The 19,044-nt window shown below is 34.3% G+C and overlaps 5 protein-coding genes across 5 annotated transcripts; 2 read left to right on the top strand and 3 right to left on the bottom strand.

The window, feature by feature from the left end:
- Positions 1-747: 747 nt before the first annotated feature.
- On the bottom strand, positions 748-1,899 carry LOC137833129 (protein MAINTENANCE OF MERISTEMS-like). Its single transcript, XM_068641500.1, has 2 exons — positions 1,006-1,899; positions 748-933 (listed from the first exon to the last, which is right to left on the bottom strand). The coding sequence occupies exons 1-2, from the start codon at positions 1,645-1,647 to the stop codon at positions 766-768; spliced, it is 810 nt and encodes a 269-aa protein (XP_068497601.1). The 5' UTR covers positions 1,648-1,899; the 3' UTR covers positions 748-765.
- A 42-nt stretch (positions 1,900-1,941) lies between these two features.
- On the bottom strand, positions 1,942-3,054 carry LOC137833127 (protein MAIN-LIKE 1-like). The gene is made up of 3 exons (XM_068641499.1): positions 2,965-3,054; positions 2,309-2,542; positions 1,942-2,234 (listed from the first exon to the last, which is right to left on the bottom strand). The coding sequence occupies exons 2-3, from the start codon at positions 2,540-2,542 to the stop codon at positions 1,971-1,973; spliced, it is 498 nt and encodes a 165-aa protein (XP_068497600.1). The 5' UTR covers positions 2,965-3,054; the 3' UTR covers positions 1,942-1,970.
- Positions 3,055-4,096: 1,042 nt separating this feature from the next.
- On the bottom strand, positions 4,097-10,485 carry LOC137831995 (primase homolog protein). The gene is made up of 13 exons (XM_068639941.1): positions 10,197-10,485; positions 9,715-9,839; positions 9,549-9,604; positions 9,418-9,469; positions 9,213-9,317; positions 8,386-8,466; positions 7,663-7,743; positions 6,556-6,621; positions 6,323-6,439; positions 5,435-5,482; positions 5,258-5,343; positions 4,792-4,852; positions 4,097-4,424 (listed from the first exon to the last, which is right to left on the bottom strand). Exons 1-13 carry the CDS (start codon positions 10,351-10,353, stop codon positions 4,350-4,352), a joined length of 1,110 nt encoding a protein of 369 aa, XP_068496042.1. The 5' UTR covers positions 10,354-10,485; the 3' UTR covers positions 4,097-4,349.
- Positions 10,486-10,822: 337 nt separating this feature from the next.
- LOC137831992 (uncharacterized) lies at positions 10,823-12,858 on the top strand. Its single transcript, XM_068639937.1, has 2 exons — positions 10,823-10,951; positions 11,905-12,858. The coding sequence occupies exon 2, from the start codon at positions 11,986-11,988 to the stop codon at positions 12,559-12,561; it is 576 nt and encodes a 191-aa protein (XP_068496038.1). The 5' UTR covers positions 10,823-10,951; positions 11,905-11,985; the 3' UTR covers positions 12,562-12,858.
- A 1,387-nt stretch (positions 12,859-14,245) lies between these two features.
- On the top strand, positions 14,246-18,742 carry LOC137831991 (probable folate-biopterin transporter 7). The gene is made up of 2 exons (XM_068639936.1): positions 14,246-14,967; positions 17,413-18,742. The coding sequence occupies exons 1-2, from the start codon at positions 14,709-14,711 to the stop codon at positions 18,462-18,464; spliced, it is 1,311 nt and encodes a 436-aa protein (XP_068496037.1). The 5' UTR covers positions 14,246-14,708; the 3' UTR covers positions 18,465-18,742.
- The last annotated feature ends 302 nt before the right edge of the window (positions 18,743-19,044 follow it).

The raw sequence follows: 19,044 nt of genomic DNA, 5'->3' as shown, positions 1-19,044 counted from the left end.
ATTCTTGTTTCTTTGTCCATGTTACAATCATTGAGTATTTTTCCTTTAAGAACCCAAGCACCAAGTAACTTCCGTCAACACCGAATCATTGCAATTGGACATGTCCACGGAAATCATTTTGTCCAGGTATAAACTAAACCAATCAAGATTGATGTGCTAAATCAAGATTTGTGTACCTTATATTTATTACCTTTATAGGTCAAGCTCAAAGATGGTTGTCCAATTCCACCTACGGATATATTGTGGGCATCACATCGTTATCCGGCGGCCCAAACTTGGTCAACATACTACACTAGCCGGATACAAGTTTATACCCAACTAATGTCCATTAGACGATATTTGTAATTATAACATTTGTAATAGCATAATTTAGATTTATGGATGTTTAGTACATTTGCAGTTGTCCTACACACAATGTTGAATTCACTGAAGTTTAGGGTTTGCCTATGGATAAAAATATCCGTAAGTCACACTTTTGCCTATGGATAAAAATATTCGGAAGAGTCTGCTATGCCTACGGATAAACATATCCGTAAGTCACACTTTTGCCTACGGATAAAAATATGCGTAAGCCAGTGATTTCTGTACTAATGGTCATATTGAAACATAAGGATCATATTGAAACATATAAAATAAAAGTAACGTGAAGCAAGAACCGATAAGGATCATATTGAAACATATAATTAAGGTTCAGATACATTGTCATGGATCAAAATATTACATAAAAAGAAATCGTAATACATCTGACATATTGAGAAATCCTAATCAATCATTCCTACGTGCATGTCTCCTGACATAAACAACTCTTTCATCAGTCGCTCCTCGTGCTAACATAATGGCTGCTTGTATGCCTTCCCAAACAGGGCTGCCCTCCACGACATCGCCATGATCAAGTAATGGCTGCAATGTCTCTGTAATTCTACGACAAATACCCTACAAGCATGAATGACATACTATTAGAAAAAAACAATAGAAATTAATATCTTAACAAGGTTAGAAGCATACCAGAGCAGGATGTGACTCCTCATGATGACTTGGCACTGCTTCGTGATGACGTGCATCTGAGGGTACCGGTACAGGACGGTCATCCTCATCTGTATTAATCACATATGGATGTGATACAGATCTAAACCAACCCATGTACTCTTGAACGCAAGCGTCAGGATGACGTGCTATGGCATAGTCATGTATGACATAATCATTGAAATGTAACCATCGACGGTCCATTTCATTTGTATCCGGATGACCATGTCCAATTACAGATGGGTTGCGAGGGATGATTTGTGTATAGCCATACTGACGCAGAACACGTTCTGGCATGTGCAGCTGTGTCCAATTTCCAAGCCTCAAATAACCACAGAATAAGGAAATCCACTCGAATGGACGTTCTTCCCTGTGCTCGTTGTATGGACAAAACCGAATGGAAGCTGGTGTCAATGTATCCAACTGTGATCGTACAACAACAATTGAAGTACCTTTTCCAGCATCATACAGCCTGCACCGAGGTTGATCTTCAGAATACAATGCTTGCATACGTCTCATTCCTATAGACGGGAAATGCTCATAAATCCACCCCTGCAACAATGTTGCATAACCAGCTAGTTGCTTTGTGTTTGCATAACTACAATCTCCTAGCTGCTCATACATGTGAGTTAGGGCAGCTGCTGCCCAAGAATATCCCTCGGTAAGCTCAAATCAACAAAAAATCCAAGATAAAACACACTTACTGATGTAGCACTCTTGTCCGCAAAAATAGTGCAACCGACAAGGTGAAGTAAGTATGCTCTGGCAGCCACAGTCCACTGCCTCCTTGAGCATGCATCTTGATACACTTCTCTTAACCAGCTAAGGCGCACATGAGCTCCCCGACAGTGTCTTGTTTCTTCAGATGCAAGTGCACGGTCAACACGGAGGGCTTCTACCAATAAATCAATCGCCGAATCAGAATCTAAGGTTTCCTGTGTGTAAAACTAACCGACAATGGGTAAATGTAACAAATTTGACACATCATCAAGAGTGATGGTCATCTCCCCAACCGGTAAATGAAAACTGTTTGTCTCTGCATGCCACCTCTCTACAAAAGCACACAGCAGTCCTCGGTCTAGACTCTCATAACTAGCATGAAGCAGACCACCTAAGCCATACAATTCTACAACAGCTTCTATGCGCTCATGAGGTGCTCCTAACTTATTTATCTTCCTCCCATGTGAAACGACCTTCAGCTCACCACGATCCTACAATAATCAACATATATCATCAATAATCAGGAATACATAACAAATACAAAAATTTATTTTTCATTACTTACCAAACCATCCCACAACTGTTTGGCTACGTGATGTTCATAATTAACAAGTAAGGACTTATCCAATGGCCCTCCTGGATAGCCTTCATCATCAACTTCAACTTCTTCTTGTTCAATATAATCTTCAAACTCTTCATTTGGAATTGAAGTACTAGGCCCACCCCGTTTTCTTCTAATCGATGCAGTTGGACGCACACGATCCAAATTAGAACTTCCTCCACCTCTAGTCCGCACCATCTTACATTTCATAAAAGTAACATTCAATCCAACATATATAACAAAATTATAACACATATAGTTTAAAACACTTGTGAAAAATTTCACACTAAAACGGATATTAATATCCGCAGACCAATAACAACAATCTGGATAAAAATATCCGCAAGTCAAACGTAGCTTACGGATAAAAATATCCGGAACCCACTTTTGAATTACGAACAAAAAAATCCGGAACCAATTCTTGCACTACGGACAAAAATATCCGTAAGCCATTATTCATGTCCGGATGAAAAAATCCGGATGCCAATATTCATGTGCGGATAAATTTATCCGGAAGCAGATGGTGTTCTACGGATAAAATTATCCGGAAGCCAATGGTGATTTGCGGATAAAATTATCCGGAATGTACTACTCTACGAAAAAAAAACCATGAACGGTACCTCAACTTCTTTGACGATGAAGCACTCACGACGAAGCAAACCAACTCTGCTCACGGTGGCTCACGGTGTCTCCCTGCAACTTCACGGTGGTTGCTGCTGCTTCACGGTGAAGAAGAAGAAGAAGAAGAAGAACCCTATTTGTTGGGTGCTTGCATTGGGTGCAGATCATAATTTATGTGTTTTTAATTTCATTAAGGGTAATATGGTCTTTTCACAAATTTGATTGGGTGCCAGACACAAAGCATTGGGTGCAGGGAGAATGTGCCTAAAATTTTCCTGCACTTTTATAATTGTTTTTACCAATTCAATAACGAAAATAATCTTTTAAATTTTATAATTATTTTGATAAATGTTATCTAAATGTAATAAAAGGTTTCTGAATTATGGACATTCTAGAATTTTTTTTTTTTAAAGATTTTCTTATTTCGAAATCAATTTTTTTTATATTATATAGCATCAAATCTAAATTTTTTTATTATTATTTCATATTGAGAAATTGTGGGAAGCAAATATGAGAATGTAAGAAACCTTTGTCATGAGTGTGTTTTAATTTTGGTCCTATAAAGATTTTCTGTCCTAATTTTTTTTCTTTGTTTTTAATTGTTCTAAAATTGAAAATAATTTTTATTATTCTATTATTTTGATACTTTGTTAATTGTTTATATTGAGTGAAAAATTTTCAAGTGGTGTCTTTTAATATTTTGATATAATGTCAATTAGTAACACCTTTAAATAAAGCTTTTGAGATCTATAAAATATATGGCATTTGTCTATGTAAATATATGTCTATAATTAGCCATATATTCACCATAAGAAGTCGATTTGTCAATGCATGTTTATATCGGCTTAATCAGGAAGGAAAATCAAATGAATCACTTGTTAAATATTTGATTAGTTAACTATACTTAAAGTGATCGAACTTTTTAAAACACTGTTCTATCCATTTTATTAGATTATTAGGTATTCCATCTTAATTGCCATATGCAACTCTTTGAGAAAAGGTAGTATTTCCAAAAGCCACCATCACAAATCATGAGTGACTTGCAAAAAGTACTCATATTCAATAATTTCATTTCTAACCCTTAAAAAAGATAAACAGAAAAAAAGTTGTCTAATGTCTTTTAACTTTAACTTTGTATATAAACTAATTTTAATTTATTAAAAAGTTAAATTCATTAAACTCAGTGCTATTCTAGAAGATACATTCACACTCACCTGCTCAAACTTCTGAAATCCTCTAAACAACTAAAATTTAGTTAGCATAAAAAGAATATGAATATGGTCACACCACAATTTTCATTACATTTTCTGATAGGATTAAATTTTAATAGTAGTCCAGGATCTTGAGCACTGAAAGATGCATCCACTTCCATAGATAGAATTACCTAGTTGGCATTTGTATATGGCTCTGCATTCTCAACTATTTTCTTCAAAGCATCAGCTCCAATGTGTTGGAGAACCTAGTGTCATAAACCATGGATAAATAATTATGTCCTGAAGGTATACAAATATACTGCATTTGAAAGGAGAAAAATACAAATCATATTGAGCAATACTAACAGCACACTTCTTCTAATCTCTTCGTTAGAACTTATTAAAAACTATGAAGTCATAAATAGAGGTCATTAAGGATGAACTGAGACCTATTAAATATTTCGATTTCCAATGAATATTACCAATAATAAAGAGTGTCTTCAGGAAGTGTGTGATTAACATTTCTTGTGTCATTGGGCCTTGAAAAGTTCATTTTTCTTAGAAACTCCACAAGCCATCAGTGAACTGAATTTGACGAAAAAAATATTGATAATATAGAAAATCCAGTTATACCTCATTTGCATCTTTGAAAGAGCTGAATTCATCTTTCTTAGGCCAGACTACACGCCAACACCTGAAGTCATTCAAAAAAGGAAGGAAAATACAAAGTACATAACACAATTGAAAAGTAAAGAAGTGAACATTTACTATTTCACCACACCTCAAATGCTGGAAAAAGAACAGAAAGTGTAACCTCTCTGATCCAATAAACTTTCTGAGCCATTATTAGGGTGCCAGATTTGGTAAGCATTTGATTTATTTAGTAGGATATGGACCCCTTTGCATGCATGAAATTTGAACCAAATGCATTAAGTAGTTTAGGTGCCATGAATGTATCATGGACCTTCATCACTGAGCTTTAGGGTTTATATCCAAATTATTCAAGCAACATGCTATGTGCACATCCAAGTCTCAAGTTTTAGTTAATATTTGGTACTTCCACACAATAACATGGAAAATAAATGACACCATATATAACCTTTCTCGGCCAAGGCGTCGTGCCAGCTCTTCTGCTAAAGCTTGACCTGGCGGATCATTATCAGTTGCCAGGATAATGCGAACTGCCTAAAAGAACAAAGAGGAAACCAAGCTACTAAGCAGTTCGCTTCTGCGCTAGAAAGATTCAACTTATTGGGAAGATGTCAAATGTGTGTACCTTATCCAAGTACTCTTTGCAGTTCCACAGGTATTGGAATGCAGTGTCCTGATTTCATAAGTATGCACAGATTAATATATTAAGTTGATCAATTAATTGGTTGAAACACATACTTTATGAGAATGTAGAAAGATAACCACGGATCAGTTCTTAAGGCAGAGAAGGAATGACTGGATGCATTTTTTTTTTTTTGCTCTCATGAAAGTTATGTGTGATTATGGTCCATCATTAAATAAACAAATAAAAGGTGAGTTGGCATGAACAGACTTTATACACAACATCAGTATAACAGATCTTCAAAGAATAAGGCTCTCTATACTTGGACACTTTTGCAGTAAAATCCAATTAGTTATGATTTAGTAGGTAACAGGAAAAAGCAGAAAACGATTCTTCCTTTCAAAGTTAAGGATTATAACTAGTAAAAATTCTTAGAATGAAAGTGGTCTTAAAACACAAAGATCACCCTTGAAACAGTTATCGCTAAATGATTTGTACTTTGACTCTTTGTTATTACATTTTCAACTACCAAAGTACAATAACAACCACAAAACCTTGTATCTCATCACAATAAAAATTAAAAATTAGATGAGTAAATTAGTCTAGGTATTTGAAATGAAATAATCCTGAAAGGGTAAGTTGCAATCAGACAATTAATAATCATAATCAATGAACACACGGACAAAACTACAGAGGGGCCAACTACATTTCATTCGGAAGATCACATCTAATCTATTTCATTAGATAGATAGATAAGAAAGACAAATAGTTTTGATGAAGAAGACAAGAAGTATTACGGATGTTTGCATTAGTAAGGCATATTACATTGAATATTCACTCGACCTTAAAAGAGAAGTGAAAACAAATTTTAATAATAACACACACACAAACCTTCTCTATTGGTGGCAAATCTTTTGAAGAAACCTTTACTGGTGCACCCACTGGAACACTAACACAATTCCGAAAGCTAGCCTCCTCAAATGAAAGCTTATCAATTTCCCCTTCAACCTATTATCATCATTGGACTGTAAGAATATCTTCAATTCTTTCTTTTTTCAGCTTTCAGTTGGGTATTGTCAGACAAAAGAAGATACCGATGGGAGAAGTAAGGGAAAAAAATTTACAATGATGATTTCGGATACTTGACTAATGTCATCAATTCCATATAGTATCTTCTCTGTGCCTTTATCCTGAAAATCAAATCGAGCATCTGAATAAACATAAAGTTACCTAGTATCCAGATAGATCAATTAAACTTCATATCAAAATGTGCATCTTTAAACCCTCAACGTAGTCCTCCAAAGAATAGGATGCAATCACATTAACCCTACAAAGATTTGTCACCAAATTCGTCCCTTAGAAACTAGGGTATCACCACATTAATCTCCCCCAAATAAATTGTCATGGCATAAGTCCTCAAAAATACAAAATAGTTACCATACTTCTCTTAGTGTCACCAATTTAGTCTTCTACGAGGATGAATATGGTGAAATATTAAACTTTTTAAGGAATAAGGTGGTAAAAGTCTACAGAGGACTAATTTGAAGGATTAATTTTGTGACAAAATTATTGTTACAAGTCCCACTCCCACATTCCAAGCAGAGAATTTACAGGGAAGGGGTCAATTTTAGTAGGATAGTTTTGTATTTAGTTACTGTAAATTGTTTTATTCTAGGAAGGGAGTCAATTAGCAATTATTTACTCTAGTTTATAATTATACCGTGGCTTAAAGCTTTGTATTATTCATTTTCTCAAAAAATATTATTCCATTTTCATTCAAGTAATTATTTGTAAAGGGTTTGCCATAATCTTTGGAGGACCAACTAGACGGTTTACTCTAAATTTTTTATTCATATACGAGCAGCATAGCATTAGAAGGTTCCAGAAAGAAACAATTATAGGCTCCTGTGTCTTATACATTCACCTGTAATGTTAATCTTTATAAATCTACTGAAATGGCTGATGATCGCTAGAGTCAGTGATAGAAATAGCGTCAAGGAGTGATACTCACTTGTTGACATAACTTTTTGTCATAGATTTGTATATTTTCCCCCTATTTCTACAAAAGGAAGTGTAGGCAAGGAGAAAATGTAGCCTTGCCTGTATCCTTTTTTTTTTCCATGAATAACACCACAGTTGTCTTTTTTTTAAATAATTGTACATGAAATGCTAGTCATTTCAAAACACATCATTCACTGTAATGAATACTATTTGCAAACAGGAAAAGTTACCAGCCAAAATCTTTTCTCCAGTGCTCTGTATTTGCAGCCAACAAGCAACCCATTTTGTTTATAAGTAAAAGCAATGACTGCCTGCAAAATTTGCAGTACGCAATGAAGTTTAGAACCACTAACTAGTTAAGTTCTTAAGAACTAAATCACAGATAGAAATGTTTACAAGACTGAGAGAAGAAACCACAACAATTATGATCGTTGCTAAGATTCTTTTCATGATTTTGAAGCCATGACAACTAAAGCAAATTTTCCTTCTGCAAATAAAAAATTGTGTACGCACTACCTCTCTGGTTCATGTAAATGGATTTATATTTCCCTCCACTATTGCCCCATTAAGGTTCAATTGCAGTAATTGAGACCAGTTGGAAACAGAACACCAACTTTAAAGCTTAATTTATCAATCTAATATCAATAAAACCTTATTTAGCCATCATTATATTGCCACAAACTATATTCAAAATCTAAACTCACTGCTTTAGTTAAAAGTCCAAAAATGCACATGATATCAGTCTTTTAGTTCAGATTTCAAGAATTCAAGATGGCAAGATCAATGAAGATTCTTTTTCCCTTGTGAAATGGTATATAACCAATCAAAGAAGCATCTATATGAGTCCTAGCAGAGTACGGGACATCAAACACCAATTAGAGATCGGGATTCTGCTTATCTAGCAATTTAAAGGAACAAGTTTTACAATTACAAAACCAGAACTGTGAAAATACCTTATTGTCAGACAGTTGTCTTACAGAATTTCTGCTCAGGGTTTTCTCTGATATCAGTCTCTCTTTAAAGTAAGCAACAAGCTAAAACAGGGAAAAAAAATCTATACATAAGCAAATAATCTGACTAACACTTGAAGGTTGCAATATATTGACATGAGCACATAAAGAAACAGTCTCTGATAACTTGACAGGCAATACTCAATCAAGGTAGTAGATTTTTACATGCTCACACTTGGCCATTGCAAAATCCTTAACCAGATTCACTAGCATGATTGAATAGTGAATCTTCTAAGAGCATACTATTTACTAGCCATTACATCATATTTCTAAACCTCTACTGGACCTTCAATAGTGAGATATTAATTAACAAGCCACAGGTTATACTAGGACCATGAGGGTCACCGGGAAAAAATAGTATGTCATTGAAATTGATTTAACACTTGAACATAAGTCCAGGTGAACCTTATTTCAAGTATCAAGTAAATCCTTAGTTATTTTGCCTAAAAAATAGGGAGAGTAAAGCCAAAATCACAAGAAAGTCAAGCCATGTGTCTATTTCATCTAAAAATAGTAATTATAACGCATTACCACCCTGGATACCCTTAAGAGTGCATTCTTTGTATGTTGGGTCAGAGAACAACGAGAAGATCAGCACACTTAACAAGATAATCAATTTTCCCTACTTCATTTGAATAAAAGACCTTCAAAAGACATCTGTCTGGTATGATAACAATTATCAGCAAAATGAGAGAGAGGGGTCATTCTGAGAATTTGGCAATTATTCTACAGCTATTAACCATTCAAAATGCCAAAAGCAAGCTGTATACCTTAGGACTAAGTGGTTCCAATCCTAAGCTCTCCTCCGCTATTTTTCTAGAAAACTTGGCCTTAGTACAAACCCCACTGTACAATTCCTTATCATCTGCGAAAACCTACAACCAAATAATCATGTGGAAGCAGTATATCTTTGTTACCCATTACATGTTTTATGCTTGAAAGGAGACATAAATTTATAAATCCATGTTATGTCACCTGACCAGCCCAACCACATTTAGCTCGAAAACACCTCCACATCGCAAATTCACTACACACATTTTCCAAAACACATCACATCAAAACACACAATTATCACCACACACACAAAGCAAGTAGACGAAGCATACCCATTAGAGATAATGTGAAAAGACAAACTCCTCTCCTTTAATTGCCCACCTTTGCACTAGAATATCAAAACAAACAAGATTCAGAAACCTACTTAAAACCAAATACACACAAAAGACTAGGGGCAGAAAATGGATTACAGTTTTAAAAGAAAATAAAAGTAGATACTTTTGGACAAAACAGATTATGGTACTGCCCGGGCAAACAAGAGTTTTCCAAGCTGATGCCCAGAAGTTCCATTTTCTCTTTCAATACTTTCACTTTAGGTGCATCAAAAGTATTGTCCACAACACCTTAAAAATAACACAAACAATCATATCAGGGAAATCCAATAAATATTTTTTTCTAAAAAATCAGAAGATTAAATAGTGTACGCACTAACGGTAAGGTTTTATTTATTTTTTACATCTTAAACAAATCACAACCGATCATGAATGTAAATTTGTTACATTTTACGATGACTACCTCCAAAGTTACAACAACAATTTCTGATTCGTTGAAAGTGTTAAACTGTTTAAGGCAACAAAGCATAGAAATTAAACTCTTAAAAAAACTGAATCCTATGACTGCCCAGAAAATTCAAACTAATAACATTAACAAATGGGGGGAAATGGTATCATAAGAAATGAAAAGCGAAGGAAACGATGAACCTGGAGTAGAGGGCACAGTGGTGTTACGAGCTACTGAATGACACCAAACGGAACATGGTCTTGTGGATAACACTGCTGCAAAGGTTCTGGGAAGCAACTTGGAGAATAGAGATTGAGTGAGGGGAAGACGCAGCCATTGGTTCTGAAAAACTGACATGTTTGGTTTTTTACTTTAATTTTGATTTGTTTGAGGTGTTTTCATCGCAAGTTTTGGAATCCCTGTGTTTGTTCATCTACAGATTAGACACAGATAATAGATATTTTTTCCTCCAGTAAAATCTATATCATCAACAAAAGTTTCTACAGAAACATAAATAAATATTAATATAATATATTTTTTAAAATATTACAAAATCAAAATTGTTAATCTATTTTAGATAATTCCTTTTCGCACTTCTATTATTTTTTTCTACACAAATGGTTATACTTTATATTTTTTTATTACAAAATTTGAACGCATGTTTAAGAGTCAAAAATATATTATTAAGTACTTCATCTAAATTATATAATTATACAATCTAAAATACATTTGTGGTAGGGCAAATTGGAGGTGTAGGAGGAAAAATGGAGGCGCGGAAAGTAATTTCTTGACTTCCTTAACATGGCCCAACTTTGCAAGCCCAATTGCGCAGCCTGCTTTGTTCACAGCACCGCAATCCCTAATCCCGCATTTTTCATTCTTCCTTCCTCTACCATTTTTTCACCTCACTAGTACAGTACGTCAAAATTGCAAGTCCATCACCCTCTTCCAGAAGGTAACACATGCTTTCTTTCTTTCATTTTTTCTTTTTAATTGAAGAAAAGTTTATGTTTTCATATGATAGATAGATAGGACCGTCAAATTCAATTCACTAATCACCCTCAGTATTTTTATTAACTCCTCGGTACTTTTTCTCAGCACTATGAAAATTTTCCAATCAATGTACTTTTAAATTCGATTTGGTTTAATTAATCCCCTAAATTAGTGGCCTTGCTCCATTTTTTTTGTGTGGCTTTCCGTCGTAGATTGCAGGGATATGAAATTTAATTATTTTTAAGAAATGCAATTTTTTTATACTATGTTGAATTTTGTTGTGTTTCATTCCAGTGGTCACTACTAAGTTCAGTTTGCTTACTAGTTTTTTGTTTGTTGCGCGCTGGTTGTGATTCAATTATAGTTGCTGTCTTGTTGTGTATGAATTGTGAAATATGCATATTGTATCTGGGGGAGAAAATTATGAGATGGGCATTTGATGTTTGGATTTGGATTTTAACAAGAGTGTTTATAGATGTTCTCCTGGAATATTTGTTTCGAGTTTAGAACACTTCCAAATTCATTTTCCTGATTTTGAGATGTTTTATAAAAGGAAAATGGTGGGTAGGACACCCTGGGAAGAGATAAATAGAGAGAAGACAGAAAAGTGTGGGTATATAGATGATATGATTGATAGGAAGAGAGATGCCAAAGGTGTGTTAGATTATTTGGTTGGACTCATGGGCTGTTCACATATCATTGCTATATTTGAAATTGGAAGTGTTAGAAGTTGATGTTTCACATGTGTAGTATGTTCTGCCTTCTTTTATGGTGATATCTTCTGTTTGAAGTGACTGGGGTGAGAATTTGGATGAATAGCTGAAGTTGTATCTGCGGTCATATATGTTATATGTTCTGCGGTTCACAGCTCAACCTTATTATGTTGTACCTTATTATGTTGTGAAATTGTTACAGGGTTGGTGCTCCTAGTTTGTTGAAAGAGCATCTTTTCCAACATATTGGTTTCATGAGTCACTATTTTGATTGAATAAAAAGATGAGGTTTACCCCCATTTCCAGATTAATCTGTCGTCTCCCTCAGCGGGATATATGTGGGCCCTTGCAATCTCGAGCCTTACAGACTAATTCTGTTCCTAAAGATCCTCTGGCTAAGCCAATAAAGTACAAAATTCCTCAATTCTATGATCCTTATGGCCCCAGACCTCCACCCTCAGAAAAGATCATTCAGCTTGCAGAACGAATTGGAGAACTATCGGAAGAAGAACGTGGTCAAATTATGCCTACATTGTCTGAAAGATTAAATCTTCCAAAGTTGCAGCCAATTTCCACAGATGGCTTGGACATGGGTCCAGAAGGTGGTGCTGCTGGACCAAAGGTCGAAGAGAAAAAGGCAGAGAAAACAGCTTTTGATGTGAAGTTGGAGAAATTTGATGCTGCCGCAAAGATCAAGGTGATTAAGGAGGTAAGAACATTTACTAGCCTGGGATTGAAAGAGGCCAAAGATCTTGTTGAAAAGGTTCCAGTTGTGCTAAAACAAGGAGTCACAAAAGAGGAGGCAAATGACATAATAGAAAAAATAAAAGCTGCTGGAGGAGTTGCAGTTATGGAGTAAAATTTTGATTGTTGGTTGGGATCATAATTTTCCTTAATGTATGTTTTTAAGTTGCCATCTCACGGTTATTCGTGAATGAATTTTAGAAGAAAGTTCTAGAGGCCCCAAACAGATTTAAGGATTAACAGCCAACTGTTGGAATAATCTATTTGGATCATCTTTTGTTAGTTGAGATTTCTGGTTCATTACTGTATCACTTGTAACTGCAGTGTTGGTTTGACATTTGTAACACTCTGCCTGTCCTCCCTGCTCACAGATTTTCTTCCAAATGAAATTTTTCTAGGTTCATTGGCAAAATTATTACATGGAATTTTCCTAGTTCATTGAGATTCCTGTAGTTGAGTATTCTGTTTGGACTGGTGCCTGGACCTCTTATGAAGCATTATGTCTCTTTTCACAGTCAATTAGTTTAGTTGTTCCTTGTTCTGAAAATATCATGTCCTTTTGCAGTTAGTTCTTCTAGCCTTCTTTAAGGATATGAAAAGAATGATGAGTAGTGTGGTTGTGATGTGACTTAACCATTTGGCTTACACATTGTGATTAGTCTGAGAGTAGGTAATATATGTTTCGTTTTCTTAGTTAGTACACCGAATGACCATGAAATTTGTGTATGACAAGGTTTAATCATGGTTCTTTCTTATTAACTAATTTTCATTCACCTAAAGGAACTCTTGCATTGTTTAATCATTACTTCATCTGGTTACTATGACGAAGATGTTACAGAGAATATTATATATGTTATTAATCTGTATTTTGTTTTTGTTCTTTTTACCAATACGGTGTCGTTTATTTATTTTTATTTACGAATATAAGATACTTTCATTTCTTACGTATAATTATTTAACTTAATGTCTAAATAATTTAAGATAATTTATAACAGTCTGATAAAATTAAATTGGTAAAATTGGTTGAAAAGGTAGCTGAAAAATAAATTATCAGCTTTAAAGTTGAAAAAACTAAATTAAAAAGGTGTGATAAAATTAATTGACAAACTAAAAGTTGTAAATTATTGAATTAAATATTAATATTAGATAATTACATATTTTTAATAATTATAAATTTATATTTTTAAATATTTTATAAACAAACTTTTTATATAAAATAAAATTTTAAGAATATTTATGTAAAAAATTATTCTTTATTATAATTTAAGTTAGTTATTATTTTTTAATAAAAATAATAATTATTAATTAAAAAAAGTAAACTAATTTAGCATTAAATCAGTAATAAAAATATAACAAACAAATATATAAATTTCATATATGTAGATTATTCTGAAACATTAACGTGAATAAATTAAATAAGCTAAAAATTATTTAAATTTCTATCTTATGAAATACATATAACGTAATTTTATCAAAATGTCAGTTATCAATTTATTTATAATCTAGATCAATTGTTTCAACAACTACAAATATTATACTAATTTAGTAATTTTGAAAGTAACGTCTACTAAATTAGTAAAAAACTACACTTTCCTCTAACTTTTCACTTTGGACATCACTGTTTGTTTCATCATCACATAAAATATGATTTATTTATTATACACACAAAAAAAATATTTTTACATGATTTTCTAAAACTCCATTCACAAAAATGTTAATTTCATGATAAAATGTTTTGTTAGAACTTGGAATTGCCACGTTCACAAATGCGCTGACATACCCTTTTTTTTTTCTTGTAGCAGGAAAAACCAAAAATGAAAAAACAAACAAAACTAAAAACAATGGAGTCAGATCAGATGAGATACACAGTGACAGGAACATTCCGGAGAATCTACTGAGAGAATTATTAAATTGAAAAAAGAAAAGGTAAGAAAATTACATAAAGATGTAAATATTAAAATACTAAAACGAGATGTTAAAGGATGCAAGAAACAAGAAAGGTGGAAGCACGTGTCAGTCGTTAAGAGAACGTAATGGTTGAATGACAGTAACAAATGTCACTTGATGAATGCATGTCTCGCTACTCTTCCAACTCCAGATCAGAAAACCATTACATAATAAAAGCACCTCAATGCATTTCATTCAAAAGTTGAAACCTCTTTCCAACAACAATTCCTTAGCTAAAGTTAAATCTCTATTTGGTTCTTAAACTCTCTCTCTCTTGCTGCCTCTTTCCTTAACGGTTACGAAAGTGAAATAAAAATGGTAACATCCGACAGTGGCGGTGGTGGGAAATTGACGAAGGTTCTGGGTTTGGGGTACTGGGTGCAAGGATTCAGGTGTTTTCCATGGTTGGTTGTGAGTTTCTACCTCAAGGATGGCCTTAATGTGGACCCTTCCACTCTTCAAATTCTTCAGAATTCAGCTAATCTTCCCATGGTTGGGAAGCCCCTCTATGGCCTCGTTTCAGACTCTGTCTACATCTCTGGCCAGCACCGAGTTCCCTACATCGCCTTTGGAGGTAAAGTGGTCTTCACTCTTTTCATTTCTCTATACCCTTCTGCTTTCTCTCTCTTTTTTGTTCATGTTAAAGCCCAAGTTGCACACTTTTACAGCCGTCAATAGATAGTTGTTGGTTTCATGCTGTTGGGAGTTGGGAATTGAGAATTGATTGTGTTGTGTTGTGTTCCTTCTTATTCTTCTTTGGAATAGATGAATGGATGAATTGATCCTTTGTGTGTATAACTATGAATAGAAGAATCTGCTCCTTCGGTGTGAGTTGCTTTAATTGGAAAAAGCATAAAGAAAGAGTAGGATTGAGATTCTGGACTAACGAGATAGAGTTTGGTATCTTACTTTTTTGCTTTTGTTGGGATTTGTTTTGTATATTCTCTTAAGTCTGAATATGGATTCTTAAATTCTTTTTATATTGATGGGTAGTTAAATGGTAAAACATTATCGACTCTTCCTTGCATCAAGCCAAAGGCTGGAAAGGGGTCTCAGACTTAAACTTTGTGAAGACAAGACTTCTTAAACTAACACAAAATCAGTGTATAGGAACTGTAAAATGAATTGGTATTATTGTTGTTTGAATATAGAGACATATATTTTGTAAGCTCTCTTATGAAGGAAATTTGGAAGATCACAATTCCCTCTAGGAACCGATTTCTTTTTGTTTTTCAACAGAAGAAACTTTTATCTGAAGGGTGATAAGGAATCCTTCTAAGACAAATTTATAATAAAGATAGACTATATTCAAAATGGTCCTCCCATCCTCTTCAGATTCAACAAGATGTCTTGTCTCCTAGATCAAAACCAAGTGCTGATCACTAAACAGAGGCGAAGTAAATGGCTTTGTCTCGGAATATGACTAAGGAAGCAAGACTTCCCTCAAAATCCAAGGAATATAAGCATATTGGTCTGAGTGCCGAAGAACATTCTCCTCCATATATATTGTAGTTGGTTGTTGATGTGCAGTATGACTAAGGGAATAGGCATTCCGTCAAAATCCAAGGAATAGAAGTATGTTGGTTTCACTGCCAAAGAACATTCCCCTCCCTATATATTGTTGGTGGTTGTTGAGTGTATGGTAATTTAACCATCAAGGGTTCAAAATTGAGACGTCTGAATCAGCAATATCAACCATTTCACTTTAAGCAAGTGTCTCTATCTTATGGAAGAGATATATTAAGTATTTACAATTTTTAATGGAAAATGTTGAACTTGTAATATTAGGATTTGATGATATTTACTCCAATGGAAAACCATTCTGGCATAGTTTCCAAGTACTAGAGCAGATGCTACTTAGAATTTGGAACTTTCAAATTGATGCGCTTTACTCTCTTCTTTCCCACTTTGTTTACTTGAAAGCTTGCTTTGCTGTAATAAGTGCTAACCGGACCGTCGTTGTCAGTTTATTCAGATACATGTATCCTACAACAAAATATGTGGATGAGGATTGTGAATTTAAAATACTTATCTGACACTTGAATCTATTGCTCGTGTTTATTTCATTCAATGCTACTTAGTGTCTCTGTATCCCTTTGATGCACTTCAGTTATTACAACTACATCATTTATTGATTTAATTAAACTTACTCCCTCCATATCTATTGGACTTTGGGATCATATTAATTTCAAGTGCAACATGGTATGATTATTTCCGTCCGATCCAAAAATCTTGGTCCTTTTCCTTATAAGCTATTCCATCTTCTACCTAATTAGCAAGAACCCCTGATGTGCCAATTCTAGCCAAAATATAGGCCTAGAGGGAATTGGTAAATGATAATGGTTGCTTACCCCATATAGGGAACAATTAGCATGAACAGGTGACCTCTGGGTTTGACATTTTGCTAGGCCTGACTTTTCAGGAATTTTCCTCATCGGTATTAAAGTTTCTCCATTTAAGTTTTCATCTGTAAGAACAGCTTTTGTGACATTTTTTAATTTTGCGCAACCAGCCTGATTCTTGGATTTTGATATTCTTCAATTATATGGAGAAAAATTCATCAACTAAAGTTTTTAACAGAATCACATATATTATGAATTTTAAAATCATTCCAGTTGTTGGAGATATGATGTAAAACCATTCTCTTGTTTTCACTTGATAACTAAAGCTTTTAGTATAGTTGTTTTATGACATGGTATTGGATCCTCTAGACCAAATAGTCTAGACTCTAACAGAGTTCATTCCTTGCCTCTTCCCATTCTCTTCTGATAAAAAGTTAAATTCTAGCACAAGTCAGGTGAGCTTGTTCATAATCCGTGCTTAGTTAGAGTCTGTAGGGATCTTGTATGAAGGGCATGTTAGAGATATAATATAAAACCATTCATTTGTCTTCAACTATAAGGTTAAGCTTTTGGGATAGTTGGTTCATGTTACTAATGTTCGTAGTTTCATGACATTTCTAATTTCTACCAAAGATATAACTAATTCCTAAAAGATTTCTCTGAATCTGTTTATGCAGCTTTCTTGCAGGCACTGTCATGGCTAATCATAGCAATCTCTCCGTCGAACATGCCTATTTTCACCATCTCCACATACCTCCTCCTTAGTAATCTAGGTGCTTCGATAGCTGAGGTTGCAAATGATGCCATTGTTGCAGAGATGGAAAAACAGAGTCCTTCCTCAACCAAGCACCCGCAACCATCCTCCTCAGGCAACCTCCAATCATTTGTTTGGATAGCTTCCTCTGCAGGAGGAGTCCTGGGTAATCTTCTAGGCGGCATTTTTATTGGCCGGTTCTACCCTCAAACCATGTTCTTATATTTTGGCCTCATCCTTGCTCTCCAATTTTTCATAACCATTTTAGTTCCTGAGAGTTCTCTTGGGCTTCCGAAGACTCCATCTGTTGGGATAAGAAATCAGCTTTCACAGCTATTGGTTGCTCTGAGAAAGCCTGAAATTGCATACTCAATATCATGGTTTACAGCATCTTATGCCATTATTCCTGCCCTTACAGGCACCATGTTCTTTTACCAGACACAGCATTTGAAAATAAACTCATCAGTATTGGGTATCTCCAAGGTGTTTGGCCAGGCAACCATGCTCCTATGGGGCATCATATATAACCAATACTTCAAATCTGTCCCACCAAGGAAACTGATATCAGCCATTCAAGCTATGATGGCATTCTTCATGATTTCAGATTTCTTGTTTGTGAGAGGTTTTTATCGGCAAATGGGTGTGCCAGACTCACTCTACGTGGTGATTTTCTCAGGATTCTTGGAGGTTCTGTTTTTCTTCAAGATTCTCCCATTCAGTGTCCTAATAGCACAGATGTGTCCACCAGGATGTGAGGGGTCTGTAATGGCCTTTCTTATGTCTTCAGTAGCACTGGCATTCATTGTGAGTGGATACCTTGGTGTTGCACTTGCATCATATATTAAGATAACAGGAACTGATTTTTCAGGCTTTCCACTTGGACTTCTGATACAAGCTGCATGCACTCTGGTACCAACTTTTTGGTCATCATGCATATCTGATAAGGTAGAATCAAAAGCCAGGCGAAAAGACTAATATACTTAATACCCATTAGAGATATAATAATATCTTTCAAGGAAATAGTGGTAAGGTGCTGAAGTAATTTATTCTTTTGTTTTCATTGCTTCATGCATCAGCTGGCACATACAAGCTATATCAGCTGGTATTCTAGATTTTTTATACAATATATTTAAAAGTGATAGGGTGTAAAGGTGCAGTGTGTGACCATATGGTGATCATCTTCGTCCAAGAAGTGCTTTTGTCTTTGATTCAATATCAAGTGCATAGCCCTCTTATCTCTTCATTTCCTATTATATATCTTGGGTGGATTTTGTATTTTGAATGTTTTCTTTGTTGATACACAAGTTGAAAATAAGATAAAATGGAAAAGAATAGCTTCTCTGCAACATTGGAAAGATTTGCAGCCAAGACAGGTATATAATTTTTATGGATAAAATTATACCAGATTATATACTTAATATTTTATTAAAATTTCGTTTTTAGATAAATAATTAAAACAAAATTATTGAAATAATAAATAAAATAGAATTTTTATTTTTAATTTATATTTAAAATATATATATTTTATAAATTATTTTTTAATATATTAATATAA

The sequence above is a fragment of the Phaseolus vulgaris genome, chromosome 6, assembly GCF_000499845.2.
Source record: "Phaseolus vulgaris cultivar G19833 chromosome 6, P. vulgaris v2.0, whole genome shotgun sequence".
Classification (NCBI taxonomy): Eukaryota; Viridiplantae; Streptophyta; class Magnoliopsida; order Fabales; family Fabaceae; genus Phaseolus; species Phaseolus vulgaris.
This window is presented reverse-complemented; position numbering and strand designations above follow the sequence as displayed.

Coding starts and splice junctions, on each gene's coding strand:
- LOC137833129 (XM_068641500.1), bottom strand. CDS start 1,647: ATGTATGAGCAGCTAGGAGATTGTAGTTATGCAAACACAAAGCAACTA. Junction 934..1,005: donor AGGAGTCACATCCTGCTCTG/GTATGCTTCTAA, acceptor TCATGCTTGTAG/GGTATTTGTCGTAGAATTAC.
- LOC137833127 (XM_068641499.1), bottom strand. CDS start 2,542: ATGGTGCGGACTAGAGGTGGAGGAAGTTCTAATTTGGATCGTGTGCGT. Junction 2,235..2,308: donor AACAGTTGTGGGATGGTTTG/GTAAGTAATGAA, acceptor TGATTATTGTAG/GATCGTGGTGAGCTGAAGGT.
- LOC137831995 (XM_068639941.1), bottom strand. CDS start 10,353: ATGTCAGTTTTTCAGAACCAATGGCTGCGTCTTCCCCTCACTCAATCT. Junction 9,840..10,196: donor CACTGTGCCCTCTACTCCAG/GTTCATCGTTTC, acceptor GTTATTTTTAAG/GTGTTGTGGACAATACTTTT. Junction 5,344..5,434: donor GCAAAGAGTACTTGGATAAG/GTACACACATTT, acceptor TTGTTCTTTTAG/GCAGTTCGCATTATCCTGGC.
- LOC137831992 (XM_068639937.1), top strand. CDS start 11,986: ATGAGGTTTACCCCCATTTCCAGATTAATCTGTCGTCTCCCTCAGCGG.
- LOC137831991 (XM_068639936.1), top strand. CDS start 14,709: ATGGTAACATCCGACAGTGGCGGTGGTGGGAAATTGACGAAGGTTCTG. Junction 14,968..17,412: donor TCCCTACATCGCCTTTGGAG/GTAAAGTGGTCT, acceptor CTGTTTATGCAG/CTTTCTTGCAGGCACTGTCA.